General features: G+C 36.8%; 1 protein-coding gene across 1 annotated transcript in view; it reads right to left on the bottom strand.

Moving 5' to 3' along the window:
- Nucleotides 1-24646, bottom strand: part of Ofd1 (OFD1 centriole and centriolar satellite protein) — a 36421-nt gene that overhangs the window by 6311 nt on the left and 5464 nt on the right. The window contains exons 4-18 of the mRNA XM_047536019.1: nt 23396-23464; nt 23260-23290; nt 17447-17554; nt 15372-15508; nt 14878-15051; nt 12696-12802; nt 10888-11007; nt 9138-9211; nt 8271-8362; nt 7015-7204; nt 6009-6139; nt 5150-5261; nt 2759-3412; nt 2022-2148; nt 895-995 (exon numbers count right to left, since the gene is read on the bottom strand). Of these exons, the coding sequence (XP_047391975.1) occupies nt 895-995; nt 2022-2148; nt 2759-3412; nt 5150-5261; nt 6009-6139; nt 7015-7204; nt 8271-8362; nt 9138-9211; nt 10888-11007; nt 12696-12802; nt 14878-15051; nt 15372-15508; nt 17447-17554; nt 23260-23290; nt 23396-23464 (2227 nt within the window). The remainder of the gene's footprint in view (nt 1-894; nt 996-2021; nt 2149-2758; nt 3413-5149; nt 5262-6008; nt 6140-7014; nt 7205-8270; nt 8363-9137; nt 9212-10887; nt 11008-12695; nt 12803-14877; nt 15052-15371; nt 15509-17446; nt 17555-23259; nt 23291-23395; nt 23465-24646) is intronic.

Here is a 24646-nt window from a genome sequence, read left to right as displayed (position 1 = left end):
ACTTGCCAATATATTTGGTTCTCGAAGTAGTATTTGTTTTTATTTTGCAGAGTTAGTGATTGGGCCCAAAGGGTTCTTACACTTTAAAGAATTAAATTTGTTTCCCAAATTGGATTCATTACCTAGCAGGAAAATCAATCCAGTAACATAGAAGAGTTCACTTGGCTTGAGGATAAATCATTTCAATTCAATTTAAATATCGATGATTTAACAAAGTCCTTTAAACATGTCAGGTAAAAGTTTTCACAAAATTCACTAAGCCATCTCATTTAATGGTTCAAAATATGATACTTTCAGATTTGATGATGAAGTTTATAAGGTTAAATGATAGGTTGTATACAAATACATAGATTTCTCAAGCTGGAGAAAGCCTCAGAGAAGATGGACCCTACATCCTATTTTACACTTATAAAGTGGGCTATGTGGTGAGACAGCCCAAGAAAAGGGTGTAGCCAGGATATTAGTTTCTGGACTCTTACTTTAAAATTCTTTCACCTACATTCTTTCACTAAGGATTTTCTTAATCTGAGCAATCAACAGAATCAGTATAATTTAAGGAAAATAACATCTTCGTATTCCATAAAAAAGAAAAAAAACCTACTTACTTTAAATCAGAGATAATCCCAAAGTGGGTAAATTACGAATTTATTTATTGGCTTAGCTGTAACCTCAAAATGATGAATCATTCCGAAAATTTTAAAAAGTGAACTCAGTTGAACCCCTGAAAATCTTTGTGACAGAAAAATGAGACAATAAAGTCATATTTTTGGTCTTATCACAAAATATAAAATGTCCCAATTTCTAACTACTTTGCTTAGAATAATGGTTGTTTAAGCAAAACTAAGCTTTCTATAATTTTAACTTATAAAAACCAGTACTTATATTTGAACTTACATTCAAAAGATGATTCAAATTCCTCATTATCCTTAAAAGCTAGCTTGTCTGGATTTAAAAATTCACTTTTTTCTTGAACTTCAGTCTGTCTCTGATGAAGACTGGATTGGAAGAATAAAATCCATGAATGTGAATTCTTAATAATGTAAAACCCAAGAGCAGAGGATGACCAAAATCAGTTTGTGACTCAAGAATATAATTTACAAAATTCATTTTTTATGGCTTATTAAAAAAATAGCCCTAATGCACTGAGCGCTCACCAGGCACAAGGTATTGTTCTTAGCAAATACCACATGCTCATTGAGCTACACCTTACCACCTTGTGCCCTGAGGTAGACATTACTGCTAACGAAGAATGCTGCACTCTCAATGCTATTCCCAGGAGCTTAGTTTTCTAATAACCACAAAGGACAACCTTCACACACCACCAGCACAAACCAAGTGAAGATGCAATACCATGAGCCCATGTATGTCAAACTGTGCTAACTCTGCATATGTGTGGGCCTGATCTTTCCTTTTGCCTTTATCACAAGAAAGTATAATATTAACAACAAAACAAAAAACTAAATACCCTAGGTCCATGATAGGCACATGTAGCAGTTTTCAACTCTACAGAGGAAAACTACATAAACATCAGGTGCCCAGGCTCAAACCCAGAAGTAAGGACTCAAATCTCCTGCTGTGGGGACCAGGCATAGGTGGGAGTCCTGCCCCCACTGGCCTAGTTTCTAAAACCATGCACTTCTTCCTGCTTCAACAATCATATCCTAGACCCCACTATCACTTCAGAATTTATTTTAATGATACATAAATCAGAACCTTATCTGTTAATATTTAAATGTCATTTAAAAAAAATGTTCCAACTTTAAGAATAGGCCCAACTTGGTTGTTTTGACAAATTTCAGACATTTGTTTATAAACCATGCCCATTCGCAGACCTATGAAGGTGTTTATTAATACGCATCATTCCCCCCAGGTATTCAGATGATTCTCACACATGATTTTACAACCTGACAACAAATTCTATGGTGCCCCATCATTTTTAATAACTCCTTAAAAAAAAAAAGGTAGGGATGAGACAGCAGGTAACATGATTCAAATGAAGCCCATCAGAAAATGGTACTTACCTGGACTTCTGTTCTGGAGGGCTGGAGAAGGAAGGGGCAGAGAGGCTGTGCCCAGACACCACAGGTGATGGCTGGGACATTCTGTCAGGACAGGAATTGGGGGAAGCAACAAGTGGTCTGCCCACACCTACAAGGCAGAAGGAATCAAGGCAAGAGTATTACAAATTGCATGAAGAAGATACTGATATAGATTTTAAAAAGCTCTATTAGTTTGAAACTAAATTATCATCTCTGCATATAGCAGAGTATGATGTGTAAGATCACAAAGGCAACAATTTGAACACTTAAATAACTCTTGAGTTAATACTTATATGCACAAAAGTAACCAGCAGCAAAGGAAAAGCCACTCTCACCCCTGAGCACCTCTTTATGCTAAGTGAACTCTAAATTTTGACACTTTTTTTTTTTTTTTTGGCTGTACTGGGATTGCACCCAGGGTCTTATGCATGCTACGCAAGTATTCATCCATCCCCAGCCTGATCTCGACATCCTTTATGACACGGATTACCACAGCAATCCTGGGGCATGGGAGGGATGCCACTATTATTAACTAGGAGACAGGAGGTTCAGAGCAACCACAGCTGCTCCAGAAAGGGCTCCCCCAGGCTCACTGCTGCATGCACAGTCCTCTGCTTCCTGTTGTCTAGGGACTATACTCTTATTTAAGAAAGAGGTCCCATGAGGACCAGGTCTGCCCAACTTTCAAGCATCCTGCAACCTTTTGGGTAGGGGCTTACCTTCCAAATACATTTCATTATTGAGGCTTCTTCTTGCTTTTGGAAGAGGTGTGGAGGAGAGACGTCTGGAAGAAGTGCCCCTTCGTGCCCGCAAAGCTGCGCTGCCTGTCTGTGCTTCAGAGGCAGCACTCTTTTCCTCATTAGGTGTGCCCACCTGAGGCTGCCCAGAGAAAATTCTGTCCTCTGCAAACACCCGTCTTTCTGGCTTCTCAGAGACAACTCGGTCCTCTGTAAAAGCACGTCTTTCCAGGGAGCTAGAAGTGACATTTTTGAGGGCTCCCCATAAGTTCAAAGATGGTGGACTCTTTGCTGATGGTGGGCTTCTAGCAGGGTTTTGAAGAACTCTTCGATGGTAATCTCTGAAAGCTTTCTCCAAACGTTCGGCCTCTTGCTCTAGCTCTTTCACCCTGGCTTTTGTACTGGCCACAAACTCAAGATCAGAGTCTGGGGAACCACCCTCTCTCCCTGCATTTGGATAACCTGCGATTCTTGGTGTAACTGCACCTGCCGTAACCTTCTCCTGTCCAAGAGGACTGTTCAAGAAATCCCTGCTTGTATCACCACTGTGAGGCACCACCTTGCCACTTATTAACCCACTCAGGGACCGATGGCTCAGAGACTGCTTTGGGTTGCGGTACACTTCATTCTCTAGGGCTGCAGATTATAAAAGGTAATTTGAGAAATGAGGACAAAAGTCAGTGAGCAAAATTAAAATATACTCAAGAATATTTTCTGAAAAATGAAATAAGGGCAAACTTCCACATTAAATAATTTCTGAGGCCACAGTAAGAACTGTTAATATTTGTTAAAAGCTTATATGTACCAGTTACAGCTTTATACATTTTCCTTTATAACATATGACAGAATTTCACAATCCTTTATGCGTGATTTTGAAAGCCAAAAAGCTCTGAGAAGTGAAAATTTATTTATAATTTATTTGGTGGCAAAGTACAATTAGATTTGAACTCATTTGGTTGAAAAGCTTGACCTGTACTGATGTAAATGCATTCATAATCTTTATTTATCCCAACCACCATAAATATTCATAGATTTGACTACAAAGTAATTAATGTGTTTCACTAGAGGACGTGGCTCCAGAATTACCAGGGCTATAGTAAAATTCACGGCATATGGCCTGAGTTTCAAATAAGGGAAAGGAATTTAATTCACTATGACACTGTGGCCAAGGAACTCTTACTGCTCCCATTTACAGATGGGGGTTGGAAGCTTACTGAGGCTGGGTCACACAGTTAGCAAGTCTTAGAACCACTGGGATTTCCTAAAGCAGAGCCAGTGCATGTGTCAGCTCCTGTCCTGTAATGCCTCCCTATGATGCTATGAGACAGAAGCTTGCAACAGGCAATACATGTGTGCAGAGGGTTCTATCCTCATTGAATTATTTTTCATTATTCAAGACTGTTATGATTTTTGCCGTGGACAGTGTGGCAAACAACTGCTACATGAAAATGAGGAATAGGAAAGAGTAGAGAAATGGAAATAAAACTAGTGAAGGTAGAAGGTACTAGGGACTGACAAGGAAAGATTGCAAGTGGGAAGTGAGGAAGGTTCAGACCAAATGAAGCATGAGAAACCAGTTGAACTGATAACACATACATACTTTGAGTTTGAAAGCAACTGGAAAATAAAGTACCTAAACTTTAATTTAATATCCTTCTTATGAAATAGGAAGGGACAGATATGTAACCACAGTGAAGGCATAGCAATGAAAGAGCAGGAACTACTTCCAGAGTGTCTTTTATGTCCCAGGAGTTGGACTGGGACCATCTCATTTCACCTTTGTTTATTACAGCATGGTAGGTATTATCATCCCCATTACAAATGGGGAAAGAGAGGCCCAAGAAAGTTAGAGCATTTTACCCAAAGTCAAACAATTACCTTCAAAATTAGGGCCCCAAACAAAAACAGTTCTCTAAAAGAATAGCAATGTTCTTTTTGTCAAGTCAACCTGTTACTCCCATATACTTGTATACATTTCCTTTAAGGAATATGTAAAACTATTGAATAGCCAATCAGTCCTATCATCAAGGTAACAAACGAAAGGAATGCCTAGGATGAATTTGAGGACTTCCATGTCACCATCATAACTTTTCTGTTTGCCTTCTGTGAAGGCAACTCGTTTTAGCTGTTGATCAGCGGGTATATGAGAGATAGGAAAGTTTACTTCTAGGAACGCACACATCTTTTTTTGTTGTTGTTGGCAGTGTTGGGGATGGAACCCAGGACCTCATGCATGCTAGGCAAGTGCTCTACCACTGAGCTACATCCCCAGTCCTAGGATGACACTTATTTCTATAAGAAATACTAAGTGGTCAATAATTACAATCATTACATCATGCACAAAAATATTTATGGATTAAAAATTTCTCTAACCTGTCTGTGTGTGTTTCAGTTGCAATTTTAAATCAGCAACTTGAATAGTTAACCTCTTTACAGAAGCATCATAATCTAATATCTGGGCCTTTAGCTGTGCAGAATGTTCAATCTGAAAAGATTCAGAGAAGAAAAAGAAATCAATGGAGAATACATCACGGCTTGCTTCAAAAGGAAAAATTCTCTTATTGTGCTTATCCCTTATTTTTTGCCAATTCTGGGAAGCTTTATACCAAGTAATCAATGGGTCTCTGTTAAAAAAAAAAAAAAAACCCGAACAGAACACACAAATGACTTTTTCACTACCTTTTTCATTCATATCAAAGAACAGCTACTTTAGGGCATGCAGGTCAAAATCAGAAAGACACAGTAAATATTTGTAAGTCTGAGTTGGAATCAAGAGACTAACATGGTACTACCAGGCACTCAGAAAATTTTATGTTTGAGTTAGCTTTTCTTTCAATTATGTAAGTTATGAATATGAAGTCATATAATCACTAGAGAATTTTCTCAGATGAGAAATGATCCTTTATAGTATTTCAGGGCCTAATTTTTTTTGCATTTTGTAGTACTAGGGATTGAATCGAGGGGTGATCTACCAATAAGCTATACCCCCTAGCTCTTTTATTTTATTTTAACATAAGGACTAAGTTGCCTAGGCTGGCCTTGAACTTGCAATCCTCCTTCCTCAGCCTCCTAAGTAGCTGACATTACAAGCATGTGCTACTGTAACCAGCTTGTGGGGAGTAATTTTTGATATTAAAAGAGATCTGATCTGTGCTGGTGTGGCTTAGGCCAAGTTTAAGTATCTACAAAGTAGAATGATGTAACACTGGCATGAGTGAAGAACAATACTCACTTCGCTTTGTAGCTGCTTTTGCAGAACTTGTCTATGAGTTTCAAACTCCTTATGCTCAAGTGCTATAGTACTTTCTGCTTTCTTCAATTCTTTCTGAAAAACCAGAAGCTCAGGAGATGGTTGAGCTATGCCTAAGAAGATGGAAAAATTCTTGTCATTATCAACCTTATTTCACTTAACAAAAGTAGCTAAAGAGATTTTAAATTGTTTCCTTTCTTTGTATTCATGCAGTTAATATTCTATCAATTCTATTAATAGACCGAGACCAATCCTGATTCACAAGCTTCAGAAAAAAAGAATTTAATGCACGTTAACACACTTTATTACTCTTGGAGTCTTATTGCAAGCGAAAGAATTCTTTCAAATCCTTGAATTACTGAAAGCCTGCCTCTATCCTCTGCAGTGCACACACGGTCTAGAAGAACCGCTTTAGCTGTCTACCCAATGATGACTACTTTAAGCTCCCATCCGACCTGAGCAACTGTCAGTAAGTTGGGGATCCAGGCAGAAAGCAAACAGATGATACCCTCTAATCTGTGTTAAGGTGGGTCACTTTATGCAGGGTAACCAAAAAGGATAGCGTGGTTCACTGGACTAGAAACGGGGTTATGTTTTTAGCACCCCCTTGGGCCTGGAGGGTCAAGAGGGGAAGACATTCCCAGAACTAGATAGAGTGAGTGGGCACAGGTGCAGAGCACTGATGAGAGGCTACCAACAATCTTGACCTCCTCTTCCTTCCTCTAAGTGCTTGCTGGAGTCCCCAGTGGCCAAACCCAACTGGCAATCAGAGCCCTGATACCACTCATGGAGGGAGCACAGTTTAAAAACGTTCCTTCTTAAAGTGATACTGTTAGGCAACAGCAAGCAATGGGAGTAATTCCAATGCCAGAATCTCATAAAATCTTCCCAAGTTAAGCCTCCCTTACAGGTACAAAGTAGAGTTTCATAATACTGACCTAATGTGAGTTACAGAAACATGCAAATCAGGAAAAAAAAAAGGACATACGGTTTAGGAGATTCAAGTTTTCATTCCTATTCTCTTCCAATTGTTGCTTAAGTACTTTATTTTGTGCCTGAAGTTCTAGCTTCTCTTCTTTTAGTACTGAGTAATCACTCATCTCTTTAACCTTTTCATTCAGCAAGTGGTTTTCTTTTGTCACTGTCAAAAACTGGGCTTTGACAGACTCTAATTCAAGCTGAAATGAAAAAAGAAAACTTATATTTGAATGATTTTACTGCAAAAGTCAAAGCTAGAAGGCTGTGTTAAGCTGTGCATTACAACTTAGTGACAGTTACTGGACAGAGGCTGAGTTCTCTACAACCACAAGACCTAACTATGGTAAGAAAAGTCATCTTCTGTAGTGGAATTGGAACAAGAGAAGTTCATAACTTGCATCTGTAGTCCGTATAAAGCAGACAGTGCTTCTAAGGAAAGTTATCACTCCATTTTCCCAATGCAACCGGGACCTAGGAACAATCACATACGTTGTAGCAATACATCTTTATATGAAATGGTGAGATAGAAAGTATCTCACCTGCTGTGAAGTGTTTTCCTTTTCTTGGTATAATATATCTGATATTAAGATACAGAAGCCTACAATATTCTCAAATAAATCATGGTTACAAACGTAAATCTTATATACACAATATACTTCACCTAAAATTCCAGCTCTACCTTGTAGAAAGCAAGCACACCAGTGAACAGAAGTAACAGTGGCATGTGAAAAACATGTCTCATTTTGTTTTAATTTAGAAGATAATGATGTAATGATAGGAATTTTTACCTGCTACTGATGGGACATAAGAGGATGAGGTAGAAACCAATATGTATTGGTCATCTGCTGTGGGCTAGATGCTTTAAGTTAGCCCACTGAATTCCCTCAAAAAACCATATGATGGGGCTGGGGATATAGCTCGGTTGGTAGAGTGCTTGCCTTGCATGCACAAGGCCTTGGGTTCAATCCCCAGCACCACACACACACACACAGACACTAAAAACCCCACATATGATGTGGGAAATATCCCAAAGTCTACAGGGAGAAATAGGATTTTCATAGATCTCTAGGACCCAAAGCTCTTTCTCCACTTCCCTATGTGACTTTGAAATGAAGAAATACTGAATTAACTTCAGCTATCACCTTCTTAGTCATAGAATAATCAGGTCAAACCTATCCAGATAACTTAAGATAAATTATGTATGCCTAAAACTAAAATTTCACGTATTACCTAAAGTCTGCTTCAAAAAAAGGGGGTAACAATTACCTCAAGTTCTTTCATACGATTTACAGATTGACTTAGTTCTTCCTTTTTTGAATTAAAAGCTGTGATCTCCTCTTGTAAATGAATAGCTTTTTCTGAAAGAAAAAGCACACCAATTAAACAATGTTTTCCTACTGAATCCAAAAGACATTTAATAATTTAAACCAGTAAGCCAGACCTGATGTCCATTATTTCATAAAGGAAAGGAGCAGATGTAGGAGTAAAAATTTAGTGGGCAAGAAATAAACCACATACCCAGTTCTGATTTACTCTGAAGAATCTGTATGAAATTTCCATCAAAAATTCAACTTACTGTTACAATTTCCTAGATGTACATTGAAATGAAAACTATCTTAAGATTCTAAAATTATTCAACTTCCACAGTTTTGGATCAATGTATATGAGGTTTCAGAAGGCTGTAGGCCAAGTAAAAATACCATGTAGTATAAAAATATATTTGAAGGAAAAACAAAAACAAACCTTGGTCGCAGAGGACATAGAAGTTAAAAATTTCTGTACGTAAAATCTAAAGTCTCCCGTGGTTAAGAGTAATATTTACCAGGTGGCAATAAGTTGCTGTCACCTTCTTGATAATCAGAGCTATTAAAATATATTGAAAAAAATTGGATACAGTACTAAAGATAAACCAGTGATCTTTATACAAAATGTTAAACATGAAGATTTCCAAAAAGACAGTGAATGACAATGATTATTTTTAAAATTTCCTAAAACTGAAATAACAAAAAATGTCCTTCTATAGAAAAAATAGGTTACATTCTTTCTTAGAATACACAACAGACCCAAATTGAGAAACTAATAACCTACATCAGAACTGAAAAATATAACCCCTCCCTGCTCCCCGAGAATCACCTTTATTCTTCCTTTCATCTTCAATCAGTCTGTTAGTTCTATTGATGTATTCATCCTTTAGTTCAAGTTGATACCTGAGAATCAGAGTGACTAAAAATTAGTTTCTTGTCATCTCCCCAGGAGGACTGCTACAACTGCAGGAGATTATCTCTGGCACAGGGTGCCCAAGGGTACTGAACAAGACAATGCTAAACTTTCAAGTCTCTTAATACTAAGGCCAGGGATCTGAATTGTAAACATAAAAGGTCAGGTAAAACCCTGCCTTGATCCTGTAAATTGGGTCCCAAGACTCAGTCGCACAAAATGAAGGATGTTAACTTGAGATTATTAAAATTGATCACTTTCAGCTTGTCTCAACTAGCATAGACAGCAAAGAAGTAAACTAAGTTAAACTTGCACAGTATACAACAGACTAACTCCACAGTGATAACAAGGCAGTTACTTCTGATCCACCTGCCCCATTTTCCGACCCCAACCAGGATAAGAACTCTGCCCTCAGGCTCTAGGCAGAGTATTGAGACTCCCAACAACATTACATCCAGATCAGCAATACCAAAAGGCATACTTTTGTGGAGTTTTACCTATTTCACCAGCATTAACAGTTGTGTTCCTGACTCAGAGATGGGAGAAAGCAAAGACAAACACTCCTGTGGTAAATATCCTCCAAACTCCCACACTTGCCAAAGTCACAAAAGATACCAAAATGATACCAAACAGTTCCCTGTCTCCTATATAAAATCAATACACATGCTTTTCTTCACATTCAACAACTATAGATACTTTGGTGCTTCCTACTTCAGCAAATGAACTGACATAAAATATGTGGAGAAACTATCATTTCAAAACTGATAGATAGAAAAGCTGCTGTATTTTAAAAATAGAATTCATTTACGTGCCAACTGTAACACCATCCCTGAGGAAAGTTACTGTATGGGTATAATATCCTGGCATTGATACACAAAACTCAGACTACAGAAAAGTCAGAGTAACCACAGTTGCTCATAAGTTCCTTTCTCCTATTGCTTTTTGCTACATGTAGTTTAACTATTTTAGTTCATTTTTTTATTCTGACATAGCAGAAACCTGAAGGAATACAAAACATGTACATGGACAAATTCCATAATCTCTAAGTAGAATAATTTATAAATTATCAGAGATCTCCATCTTAGTGGCAGTATAAGTGGGATAAAGACAAAGGTAACTAAAAGTGATTATAATTCCAATTTTGTAGCTTATCAGCTGAGCAAGTTAGAAGGTGCCTTCAGAATTAAAACAAATGACAGGCCCTCAAAAACTGTTAGCAAAACCATGAGAAAGAAGGTCAGAGGATATAATTTTCTATTCCATATTATTTTTTCTTGGTACTGGGGATAGAACCTCAGGGTCTTGCACATGCTAGGCAAGCATTCTACCATTGAGCTACATCCCCCTTTTCTAAGAAAACTTTGAGATAGGTCTCACTAAATTGCCCAGGCTGGCTTTGAATTTGTAATCCTCCTGCCTTAGTCTTCCAAGTAGCTGGGACTATAGGCATGCACCACCACACTTGGCTTATACTGTCTGTTTGTCTTAAAAACTATCCTAACTATCCTTTCATGAGAAAGGATAAGTCAATTGGGGAAAAAAAAAGAGGAACTTTTTTCAAATACTAAATTTTGTCATAAAAACGTTAGCTTTATCTTTTTCATTAGCATTTGCAACATTTCCACCAAATTAATTCAAACATTATTTCTTTGAAAATGCCAATTACTTTAGAAGTTCATTCTTAAGCTTTTGATCATAGGTCTCTTCAACACTCTTGATATTCTGTTCCCGTTTCCTAAGTGCCTCAGCCGCACTTTTATTTTTTTCTTCTTGGAGCCTCTGGGTCCTGAAATTAACAAAAATATACAAAGTAAACAAACTATAATATCCGAGATAACAAATTTAAGAAAAAAAATAAGACAGGTTTGTAGTTCAACAAACTCCTTTGTGGCAATCACTATTAGAAAGCAAAAGCAGAGCCAGAAGTTCTTCCTATATTCACAAACTGACTTTGTTACTGTGTATAGGAACTAGCAAAGAGGCTGGACAGTGGCACCTGGCTAGGGGAGTGGGAAAGTCAAGACCAAAGTAGCTTTTCAAAGAAGGTAATTAACAATTAAAAAAAAAGTTATAAGGATAAGTAGCCATAATCAACTTAGGAGGTAGAAGAATGATACCAGTTACAAAGTCACAAAACTTATTATTGTGCTCATGAGCTTGTCTGTTCTATACTATTTCTAAAAGCCACAGACACAAGTTTAGTGCTTGTCTCTTCTATAATATTGTCTCTAACCGTGGGATCTAATCCATTAGCCCACAGATAATAAAGGTAAATTTGTATTTATCATTTAATATCAATTGGATACTGGAGAGAGTGTCAAAAGAGAGCAAGATGGAGTGATCAGGGCTTTCAAATGCTAAAGAGTTATCTCCTTGCTATGCATTTACTCAACATGGTCTTCACAGTGAGACTTCAAGTCAACAGTAATGCCAATTCTCAAGCGAACTGGTGGGGTTCTGCTGAGATGAAGCCATCCTGAGCATACTACAGAACTCTGACCAGTCTAAGAACACAGGAAAGACTTCATGTATTAGCACCCTCTGCTGGCTAATCTGGAAAGGCACAGTACAGTGAACTATATTTACTTCACTTATATGCTTAGAAAGGGTAGAGGAAGTGAAGGTAAAGAAATAACTAAAGGGGATGGGATACAGCTCAGTGGTAGAACACTCATCTAGCACATGAAAGGCCCTGGGTTTAATCCCCAGTACTACCAAAAAACGTGTTTATATAATTATGAACTACTCTGCCCAAATTTTGTTGCTTTTCTCTCTTTTGATCAATTTACCTCTTCAGTATTGCTGTAAAGAAAATAAGGTAGACAGAAATAATATGAATTTAGCCTACAGAAGTAAGAAAACAACGTTAATGAAGAGGGAGACAATTTCCTTAATGTACTAAGATTCCTGGATCATCTACAAGTGATAATAGCAGACTTAGAATGGGAAAAAAGTCTTAATGCAGCAATTGTAGATGAGTGAGCCTGCTATCAATCCCATGTAAGATCTGAAGGACGAAACACTGAACATTTAGGAAAAGTGAATAAAACATCTTGAGAAATACTTTCATCTAGTACAGATCAAGTCAGATTTGCTGTATTTCCTTTCTCGAGCACATAACAGGTAAATCTGGCAGGTCTGGATATCTGGAATTCAGTTACATACATTAAACTATCAGACCTGAATGAATAACTGCAAAACATACGACGTGTTCAAGTATTATTATTTCTCCAAATTATCTGTCTGGTCTTATGGCAGCCTGGCAATGGTGTTTTGTTTTATTTTTCATCTTAAGGTGCAATATTCTGTAAACAAAACCTTCGTCTTTTTCTTAACTTGTACCTTCTAAAGCTAGGTAATATCACCTTTATACCCAAGAACTCTGCTTGGCAACTAACATAGTATATGGGGACATCTACTTGTAAATCTTTTACATCTCATTCTGAATATCCAAAATTAACATGCATTACTTACAATTCAAAAGCATCAACTCTTTGCTTCAGCTCTGCTTCTCTGCCTCTTAGCAGATCTATATCTTTTAGTAGAAGCTGCCTTTGAGCATAAATTTCTTTTGCTTCAGTCTGTATAGGAAAGCATTAATTTTTAGCAAGCCAGCAAAAGAAAATAGACTGGAACTCATACTCTGCTTCCTAAACTCTAGGAAAACAATGGAAATACAGACATTCATGTGGACAATTTCACCTTTGATAGATTTCAATTCAAGGTACGTTTGTTCTAGTTGCACAAAAATTACTCCCCCAACAACTAAACTATATTACCCTGTACTTCTCATATCCCTGTCTAATTAGTTCTTTAATGTCTCTCAGTTCCTTACTTAAAATTTTCATAAATTCTTCAAGCAAGAAAAAATTAAATAAAATATACACTCAGAAATGAGTAGAATCCCCATGGTAACTGGCTCATGGTAGAGCTGTCTGAATGTTTCAGTTTATGGGTCATTCTAACTCAGTGCAAGTTCATATGAACTCCCAAATGAATGGGCCATCCTTCCATTTATGAGTTCACTGAACAAGGACATATTATTTACCTATCAAATGACAAGCAGTGTACTGGAAGCTGGACATAAAAAGGTACAGAGTTCCTGTCTTTAAGGATCTCACAACTTGGTCAAGGAGAGAGAAACAGTCACATGAGGATGTGAGGATCTTAAAGCTGAAATACAGGATTATACAGGAATGAGGTCTGAAGGAGTTATTTAGTGGGAGTTAGGAAAGACATCATGTGATGACATTCAAGCTAAGTCTCTGAAGGACAGAATGGTTGTAGAGAAGTAGACAGCATTCCAGGTGAAAGAATAAAGGCATAATGTTTTAATGAGGATGACAATCTTCCTCAGTACCCTCAGATAATAAGTAAATGGGGATTTAGTCAGCCACCTATCTATAAGATGAACCTGTTAGTCTTAAACCCAATCCAGTATCTTAAAGATCTGTGCTTCTAGCATTTATTTTTATAGCTGAAATGAGTCCAATTCCCAGAAATGCTGTACAGAATTGTAGAGGGAATCCACTTAGCATTAAATAACAGGGGCCTGAAGACAAGCCCAATGCCAGACTCTAGCCTACTTTCGACATCTCCTGACAATTGTCATACCAGTTCTGGATGCACATGGGAAACAAGGTTGCAAGTCTGGTCTGGCCTAAGACATGACCTTAAGAAAGGAACGTGTTTTTCTGAAGGAGCAGATCTAATTCCTCCAGGGGACATACACTCCTGTCATTCCTTAACTTCACCTCCTGTCCCATCACTTTCCAGGGTGACTTTGTCCTGCATGGATGACCCTTGCAGCCCTGAATTACTGTGCTCCAAGGACTTTCACTTTTGCTCACTTCCACAGCTTCCTCCCATGGCTGCATTTTATTTCCAGTCTCCACCTGAAGCCTCACCCTGTAACTCTGAACACTTGGTCTATCCTTCCACCAGTCAGTCTCTCCAGCCTATTCCTTGAATCACTTCGACAGTGCCACACAGTCCTCCCTTTTCCCATAGTCAGAGGCCACCCACCTGCTCCTCCCATTCCCTTGACTCCCTTCACCACCCAGTAGAGTCACAAGGTCTTTAATTCAACAGGCTGCATTTCTCAAGTCAATTCAACTAAGCTCTGCACAGCTCCACTTCCCAAGCACCTGTTTCCACTTTCACCAAAAGGCATGGAAAGATAAAGGTGCTCATAAATTATAAACCCTCTGGAGAACTAGAATAGAAAATTCTCCTCCAAGCACACGTTTTGGTCTCTCTCACTTCCAGACTCCTGTTTCAGCTGTCTTGGACGGCACTGACCAGTCCTCCCCCCTTTAAATAGCTGCTCTCCCTTTACCCCCAGCAAACCTCTACCTGAGCCTCTCGAACTCCTACCTATCCCTACAATGATCCTGAGGGAGCTTATTTAGTGTGAGTGTCTCCTAATCTCAAAGTGCATGTTCACCCTGCAACTCTTTCTTATCTCCCATCTCGGGGGAAAAAGTCTCTATAGCCTTGACAAGGTTGGCAATTCCATTTGCACTCTTGGTTGCAGTCCTGACTGCTTGTCTAGGGCCTTGTTCCATCAACTGTCCCAACCTTGTTCCTTGATCTTGAAACAACCTACCAACAGCTGCAGGAAATAATCACACAGTAAACTACTTTCAAATCTTACCTCCTGGCGCTTCTGAATTCTTTCAAGAGCATTCTTTTCGCGAGAAATGAGGGCTTCATTTTTTGCATGGTAAGCTTTCTTAAATTCGTTTCGGAACTCAGATAATTCCTTCTCATACTTCCTTTTCTCATCCATTTTAAGTTTTGCTATTTCATTATCTTTAAAATACTTCAACTGCAAATTGATCACAAAAAATTGAAAACACAGTAACTATCCTAAGGAAATAGTAACAAATTCTTTTAATGGTTAGGTTTAACATTAATATTCTATCCAAAATATGTCATACTTAGTTTTATTCATTTTATCCATTCACTGTACCTGTAGGAGTCAATCAAAGAAATGAACAAATGACATCAACTGGAAATGAAAATAATATGCCTAACATAGTATCCCAGTCTTTACGAAAGGTTCTAGATGTTTTCCCCACATACCAAGAAATTAGAAGACAAGTAAAAACATCACTCTTGATAACAGCAGCTAGAGATGTGGCTTACCTTTTGACCCATTTCTACACGAAGTTGCTGTTCAATTTCTTTTTTATATTCATTTAGCTTCATTTCTAAAGAGTCTAGCTTTGGATGCTGAGGATAAGCATCTGCAAATTGATCATCAATAAGCTGAAGCTTCTCAGCTATTAAAAAACAACACATCAAATTAGGATACATAAACTTGGTCAGTTGTGCAAGAAGCCAAAAGAAAAGAAATATAGGAATGTCTGACATTTACTTTGAAATATATCAAAAACTTGAGATAGATTAATAAATGGACAGATAAGCGATGAAGCAAGTATAATATCAATTTCATGGTAGACCCTAAGTATGCAAGTGTTCACTGTAAAATACTGGGGAGCAAAGAGTACAGTTTAGGTCAGAAATTACTGGATTCCTTTCCTAGTCTCTAAGTGCCAAGGCAGAAAGTTTTTATTGAATTTTGATTAAAGTTGACACGCATGTTCAAAACAGCAACTTTAAAAGAGTGAAAGATCGTGCATTTTATTTCCTCCACTTTATAGATAAGGAACAACTGCCCAAAGAGTTTAAGTGACTTCCAGAGGGTTAAGCAACTATAGCATAACTGGGACTAAAGCAAGGCCTGTGGACTCTCATGCTAGTGCTCTTTCCAGGAAGCCTGTAGCCCTCAAATCAAATATGGAGCAGAATCAGCAATAGAGCAGAGTGCATATCTGAAGCCTAGAGTACAATCCCACCCCTGTAAGACACCAAGACCACCAAAAAAGTATGCACAGGGGAAATAAGGATGGCGGAAATAGATAAAAATATCAAAAGTATTTATCTCTGGCAGGCATAACTTTAGACATGTTTTTCCAGCTACTTTTCTGTATTTTCCAAACGCTCTGTAACTTAAGGTCTAAAATAGGACTTTCTAGCCATGTGTGGCAACCAAGTACTTGAAATGTGACCAAGCTGAATTGAGATGTGTTCTACGTGTAAAAAATATACCAGATTTCAAAATTCATACACAAGTGAAATATTAGTATTTTTTTTTTTTTTTTTTTACTGAGTATGTGTTGAAATATTTTGGACATGCTGGGTAAATAAAATATATTATTAAAATGAATTTCACCTGTTTTACCTTATTTTAAATTAAAATTTTTTTTTTCTTTTTTTTTGTACCAGGGATCGAACCCAGGAGTGCTTAACCACTGAGCCACATCCCCATCCCTTTTTTATATTTTATTTAGAGAAAGGGTCTTGCTGAGTTGCTCAGGGCCTTGATAGGTTGCTAAGGCTGGCTCTGAGCCCTTGAATCTCCTGTCTTAGCCTACTTGCTGGGATTACAGGTATGCATCACTACTCCTGGCCTGTTTTATTTTATAAATGTAGCTACTAGAAAATTCCAAATTATATATGTGGCTCATGCTGTTGGACAGCACTACTTTTCACTGTGTCTCTAATGAAATGAGACACTTAATTGAAGGCTTATTCATATAATACAGTTTTTACAAATTATGAATTTCTTATCTTCTTACAAGATAAGAAAGAAGACTGACCAAGAAGCTGAATAGTGCTTGGTAGTGATGGAAAACAGTTATTTAAACTGATACACTCAAACTAAAGGACAGGATGGTATTTCAGAAAGGCTGTATAGTGCAAAAAGGTCTAGATCATGGACCAGAAAACTTGGGAGTTCTTGGAGTTCTGACCCAACCTGGGAGTTCCTCAACTACAAAGTGAAGGGATGGACCAGCCATCTCCAGCCACTGGCAAAGCAAATAGTCTATGACTATCTAACTCAATGGCTACAGAATAAACTAGGCAAGACACAAGGAAGAACCTCCCAGTTAAGCAGGTTAAACCCAAAAAAACAAGGAAGATGTGGACCTTGGGATCCCTGCATGATTTGGTCAGTGTAGCCTTGGCATTCACAAGGACAGAGAACACGACTAGAGAGTAATTCCTGGTCCCTTCCAGCAACAAGATTCCAGAAGAAATGAATTTCCTTGTCACCTACAGGTTCCATCTCTCCAGTTCAAGGAACAACCATACAATACGAGGTCATTTCCTTCATTCAAAAAGAAAGGAGCAAAAATTAAGAAAGCTATAATTACCAAGTGAGTCTTTGCTAGGACATGTTGAACTTGTCTGAGTTTCCATATCACAGGTCTCTTTAGCTTGATGATATTCTGCCAATTCTTTCAAGAAATTAATAAGAAAACCTAGAAAACACCAACATATAGTTTTCTCTCAGAACTTTCATTCACCCATTCTGTTATTCAGTTACTCTTTACCCAATCTTGGCTTTATAATGTCAACATTTTTTACATTTATCTTTTAAAAATGATTTCTGATAAGTGTGAATTTACATATATGTAATAACAAATGCCACTATTATATATAATAATGTGCCAATAAAATATATGGGAAAAATATTTTCTGAGGAAATGCCTTTCCAAGCATGATATAAAACCTATAAGGAATAAGAAGATTTACCAATATAATCACATAAAAATTAAAACTTACATACAGCGTGAAAAAAAATTCAAAAGACAAATGTTAGAAAATTTGTCTGCATGGAGCTAGATATGGAGACAGAGGACTGTCTCAATATCAAAGCGTTCTTAGGTGTGGTAGCACATGACTATAATCCAAGTGACTGGGGAGATGAAGGCAGGAGGATCACAAGTTTGAGACCAGCATTAGCAACTTAGAGAGACTCTGTCTCAAAATTAAAAAAGACTGGGGATGTTGTTCAGTGCTCCTGGATTCAATCCCCAGTACCAAAGAAGTAAAAACAAAACAAAAACCTTTTACAAATCAGTAAAACAGAAAAATGGGAAAAGACATGGATGAACAGTTCACGGGGGAGGGGGGATTAAATGTCAAATATGAACATTTTAAAATGCTGAAAAAACATGAACAAAATCATAAATAAATGCAAAATAATACAACAGAGACCACATTTTTCCCTATTACACTACTAAGATTAAAACTTGAATAATACTAAGTGTTGGCAGAGCAAGCAGTACGGATTAGTTGTGCTCATTCACTTAGGAGGGAAATTTTTTAGTCCTTATGTATATTCGAAATGCACATGCCCTTTAACCTAGTCATTCTACTTCCATGAATTTATACAATGGAATTCACTTTCACAAAGGCACAAGGGTGCGCACTGATTGCTTCCAATAGCAAAAAACAAACACCCCCCCCAAACAATGTCTCCATCAATGGGGAGTTAAATACATTCTTGAAAAATAATCAGTGTAAAATATACCACAGTAGATAGTTGAAAGGAGTCATGCTTCTGCACCCACCAAGTTACAGGTCTTTCTTTTCTGCTTGACTTTAAAGTTTGACTCCTACACTTTTAGCTTTCCTTACATAGGCAGAATCACCCAGAAACCTCTCAACTTTTTATGAAGCAATCATCACCCCCCATGTAACAATCACATATGAGCTACTTGATGTGTCACAAACCACTGCATGTATAGACACATTGCCTTACAATGTAAAATCCTTAATCATAATTTCTCCTCAGAAATTCAAGGTCAGTTATTTCTTTGGAGATAACTATTTTTCCTTCCATAGTAAGTTTAGGATTTTTTAAGTTTTGAAATTTTGAGATACAAAAACTTAATATATCTATGTTCACTAATGTTACAAAAACTTAACATATCTATGTTCACTGATGTTTGCCTAAACACAAGGCTCCCCTTTCTAATCCATAAAAATATCTTTCTCTCAGGAAAGCATTCTTCCACTAAAAAAATACTGACTAATCTTCAGAGATGTGTTCTTCCACTCGAGTATTTCTAGTGCAGTTACCTTTCCTTGGGTCTGTGGTACTACTCTTCACAGGCCTCTGATAAGTTCTCTTCCTCTTCAGCCCCCTCCCAACACCCACTAAACCTCCCAAACCCCTCTAAAGAAGGGTTTGTCTATACTCCACCACTTATTGATTCAATCATTTGCTTATGTCAGTATGGATTCACAGATATTTATATTTGGGATTATAATTCACACTTTTGTTTAGATAACCCAGAATTTTATTTTGTTGCACAAATTGTTCCAGCTTTGGCCTTTGGAAGCTCTTTCACTGTGGATTTTTATTTTGGGGGGGATGCTGAGGATCAAACACAGGGTCACATCCCCAGCCCCACTGTGGAACTTTTTAAAAAGCACTTCCTTACAATCTGGCATTACAAGATGCTCCAGACTCATCTTGTATATTTTCTGCTCCAATCCTAGAATCAGCCATTTCTCTAAGGAGCTTTGGTTCTTTTAATTAAAGAATGGTTAAGAGAAAACAAAACTTCCCTAAACTTGGCACTAAAGTGTTCACTGCTACTAGAGTATTTGCTTCTAGGCCCTCTCAGCTGACACAGCAAGGAAATAAAGCCATGTATACTAAAGCACGTATATATACATCTCTGAAAACTTCCGTATATTAGCATCTGAATCTATATTAAGCTAAATGTGAGTTCATACTGATGTCTCCAACCACATGAATCATTCTAGCCTCCTTCCTTTTTTATCTGTAAATTCCAAACAGTGAGAAACCTGTTTCCCTATCATCTCCTACCCACTGCCTTGTTAATTCTAGCATAAGTGGTTCCAGAATTGTTAACCAGTCCCTCAATGGGAAATAACTATCACCTAGAGTAGTTCTTCTGTCCAACTGCTTTTGCCTTTAGTCTCTACTCATTTCTGAAGTTAGCTCAGTGTCCTCCACCCCCACAGTTAGACTGTTCTGTCCCAGTCTGTATTTCATCCTGGGATCAACTGACCTCCTCAATTTTAATTAAGGTTCCCTTTGTTCTGTAAAGTTCTGCATGTTTTTGACAAATGTACAGTGTTACACACCTACCACAGCAGTATCATACAACACTCACCATCCTCAAAAATCTCCTATGCTTCACCTATTCAATCTCCCAGAGAGATCATTTTTTCCCTTTTCTCCAGATCCCTGGCAATCACTGATCAGTTTACCTTATCTATAGTTTTGCCATTTCTAGAATGTCACACACACACACACACACACACACACACACATACAATCATAATTAATGTAGCCTTTTCAGAATGGCCTCTTCATGAACAATATGAATTTAAAATTCATTTTCATTTTTTAGATGGTTTCATAACACATTCCTGAGAGATAACTAATGTTGCATTGTATGGATGCAACAGTTTGTTTATCCATTCATCTACTGAAGACATCTTGGTTGCTCCCAATTTGTGGCAATTACAAATGAAGTTACTATAAACTTCCATGCACAGGTGTCTGTGTGGACATGAATTTTCAAATCTGCAGGGGAATTACCTAGGAGCACAACTACTGGATCTTATGCTAAGACTATGTTTAGCTTTGTGAGAAACTACCAAACTGTCTCCCAAGTGACTGTACCATTTTGAATTTCCACCAGCAATGAATGAGAGTTGCTTTTGCTCCACATCCTTGCCAAAATTTGTATCATCAGTGTTTTGGATTTTTAGCAATGCTAACAGGTATGTAGTGGTAGCTTCTTGTTTTAATTTGTATTTCCCTAATGACAAATTATGTTGAACATCTTTTCATATGCTTATTTGCCAACTGTAACTCTTCTTTGGTAAGATGTCTGTTCAGATCCTTTGCCCATTTTTGAATTGGGTTATTTGTTTTTGCTGAGTTTTAAGAGTTCTTCATTTATTTTGAATATAATTCCTTTATCAGATTTGTTTTGCAATTTTTTCCCCCAGTCTGCATCTTGGCCTTTCATTCTCTTAATACTGCCTTTTATGGTTTTTAATTTTAATGAAATCCCACTTATTTCTTTCACATATCATGCTTTTGGAGTTATATATCTCATCATGAAACCCAAGTCATACAGATTCTGTTTTTGTCCAAAAATTTTATAGTTTTGCATTTATATCTGTGGTTCTCTTGGATTTGAGTTAGTTTTTGTGTAAGGTATTTAGGTTCATTTTTGTGCCTATGAATGTCAAATTATTACAGCACCATTTATCAAAAAGACTATCCTTCCTCCATGAAATCATTATAAAAATTCAGTTGACTGTATTTGTGTGGATCTACTTTTGAATTACTCTACCACACTGATCTATGTTCTATTCTTTTGCCATAGTTAAGGATTTAACTTCCAGAAAGTAAGTTAAGGATTTAACTTCTAGAAAGGATTTAACTTCCAATGTCCAAATTTTCTACCCATGATTTCCCACGCATCTTTATCTTGAAAGGAAAAATTAGGGGTGGGAAGTATGGGCGAGTATACTCTAGGAGAAAAGTACTATGGCCATTCAACAGATAAGCACCTACTCAATACAGACACTTGAAAATAAGATAGGGACAGACAATGGATACAAAATATCTTCCTACCAGGTTTTTGATGGTCTTAATCTCCTAATTGGAAGCCACCAATTTTAAAAATCATGTTAATAGTACCTGTTTTATAATTAGCAAAGAGTTCTATCCAAATTGTGGCATCTCAGTTTTTCTGACTTCCAGAAGTTTTACTGGCATGCTGGGTGAAGCTGGTAAGGGTTGAATAATACGAATACCTATAAGTAAGTGATTATTATTATTTTTTTAAGATCCCTTCAAGCCCTAAATTTCCTTCTCAAGTAACAGTAAAGCAACAGATATTAGCTCTATATTTTAGGCCTGTGCTGTCCAATACAGTAGCCACTATTCATGTGTGGCTAATTTAAACTAAAATAAATATTTAGTTGTCATGCACACTAGTCACATTTCAAGTGCTTAATAGTAATGTGAGGTTAGTGGCCACCACATGGGACAGCCCAGAGAAAGACATTTCCATGATTACAGAGAGTGACACTGTATGGTTCTCCCTTAAAAGTTCAGAACATAGGATTGTTTACCATGCCAAACTTCAGCAGGGATGATTTATTTTAAAGGCAGCCCAGAACGTTTTGTGAACCAATGTAGTTATCTTCTGCAAACACTACTCCCAAGAGAACTGGCATTAAGTCATAAACTAATAACTTGCAGAAAGTAGGTACTCAAATGTTTGCTGAATAAATTCTGATTGAAAGAATGAATGTCCTAGTGGGGACGGTAGTAGTGCTGGCAACAGACAAAAATCCAAAAGCAAACTAACGCAGAAGGATCGATCGTTACATGATGTCACAATCATTTAAAAAGACCAAAAGATTAGGCATCAAAGGCAAGTTTTCTGCTTATGTTCAAACTACAAAGCCTATTATTGAAACCTAACATATGACCTGGCAACGACAGTAGCTATGGATTCTATGAAAGGTTATTATCAAGGATGAATTTAAGGGGCGATTTATCAGGTCTGAATAAACACTGAAGAATAAAAAGAAAGTACTTATTTAATACTTATTAAAAATATTAATACATTTAATACTTTACACAAATGTTAATATATTTAATCCTCTATCAATTGTATTTCAATGGAACACCTAGTATACAAAGCTACCTATCCTAAATGCTATTAATTTTTTGGAGTTCCCTTCCCCAATAATGTTCCAAATAGTGGATATTTTTACAAAGAATATTAGTAGGGTTCTTGATTACCATCACCAGTTTACTTATTTCAGTATCTAGGAGTTATTAAAAAGGTAATATGTGGGAAAATTACCTACATTTTTCTGAGCAATTTATGAATCATTGCTTATTTAAAAGGCAAGACACAGCCAGCAAAGAAAATCAAATAATTTAATTCAAATTTAATTTCTTAAGGCTGGGATATAGCTCAGCAGTACTGCCCTTGCCAAGCATGCACAAGGTCCTGGGTTTGATTCCCAGCACAAAACAAACTAACAAACAAAAAACAAAAAACTTAAATTTCCTACTCTTCCCTCTAAAAATTATTAACTTTATACTTTTGTAGGAAAAAGTACATACAAAAATGTTGTTGTTCTTTACAAAGATGAAGGTTCCTACCTTTTTTGTTTTCTTTATCAAATCCTGAGACCTGTAAAAAGAAAATAATTTACTTTTATTCAACTATTTAGTTATAATTAACAAAACAAAGCAGGTTATTAAAAACAAAAAACAAAAAACAAAAAAACAATCCTACCAGTGACTTGTAGAGACTGGATGTGGGGTTGATTTTAATGAGTTGTAATAGATCCTGCATAGTAAATACCTTAAGGGGGGAAAAATTAATTAGACATATTTTTATACCAATTTTTAAGTGACAAGTTGGGATAAGTTTCTGAATATGAAATTAAGAATCATGATTCAGATTAAATAAGATTAGAACTATACTAAAATGCAAAATCAGAGCTGTTTCTTACACTGTTAAATAAATTACAATAAATATATTGAGGTTAAAAGGATAAAATTTTTTGATAATGTAATTAACCTCCAAATACTTTTACACTAAAGATGGCATACTTTATGGAAATGACAAAAATGATTAATATCTTAGATGATAAATATCTGATGAACCAAATATATGAGCAAATTCCAGAGTCTTTACAAGTATTTAAAAATGTAAATGAACTAAATTTTTATAGTCCTTACAACTACAAATCACTAACTGTACCTAAAGTATTTTTAAACAGACATTTTGGATAACTTTTTGTTTTTGTTTGGTATGGGGGATTGAACTCAGGGGCACTCAACCACTGAGCCATATCACCAGCCCTTTTTTGTATTTTTATTTAGAAACAGGGTCTCACTAAGTTGCTGAGGCTGGCTTTGAACTCAGGATCCTCCTGCCTCAGCCTCCTGAACTGCTGGGATTACAGGAGTGCACCACAACAACCGGCTGGATAACTATTCTTGATATATACTTCTACTACAGTATGTGTCATTTACTACATATACCCTGAGAACACTAATATCATTTTTTTTCAAATGGTGTTCTTTTAAGAGAAATATCCTTCATGGCATTTTATATTAGCAAAAACCAATCAAAGTATGTACTGGATTAATTACTGCTACAACTGACTAAATTTGCAATGTATCATTAAGAAGTTAGAAAATGATAAACTAAAAACGAATTCCTAATGTTACAGAATTTACTTGCTAATGAAGAAATATGGCATGTTTAAATTTCAGACTTTCTTTCAAATACTGTCACTGTTCTTATTTCTGTAAAATTAAATAATATTAAACTTATGGACAATTATAAAGAGTAAAAACATAGGGACACCACTAATGTAAGAGTGAACCCTAATGTAAAGTATGGGCTTGGAGTGATTACAAAGTGTTCATGTCAGTTCACTGATTATAGCAAATGTACTACTGTGGTGCAAGGCACTGATAGTGGGGAGGCTGTGGGGAGGGAGCAGGGGTGTATAGGAACTCTTCCACTCAATTC

Source organism: Sciurus carolinensis, chromosome X, assembly GCF_902686445.1.
Source record: "Sciurus carolinensis chromosome X, mSciCar1.2, whole genome shotgun sequence".
In the NCBI taxonomy this organism is placed as follows: Eukaryota; Metazoa; Chordata; class Mammalia; order Rodentia; family Sciuridae; genus Sciurus; species Sciurus carolinensis.
The sequence above is the reverse complement of the archived record's forward strand: the minus strand, read 5'-3'. Positions and strand labels throughout refer to the sequence as shown.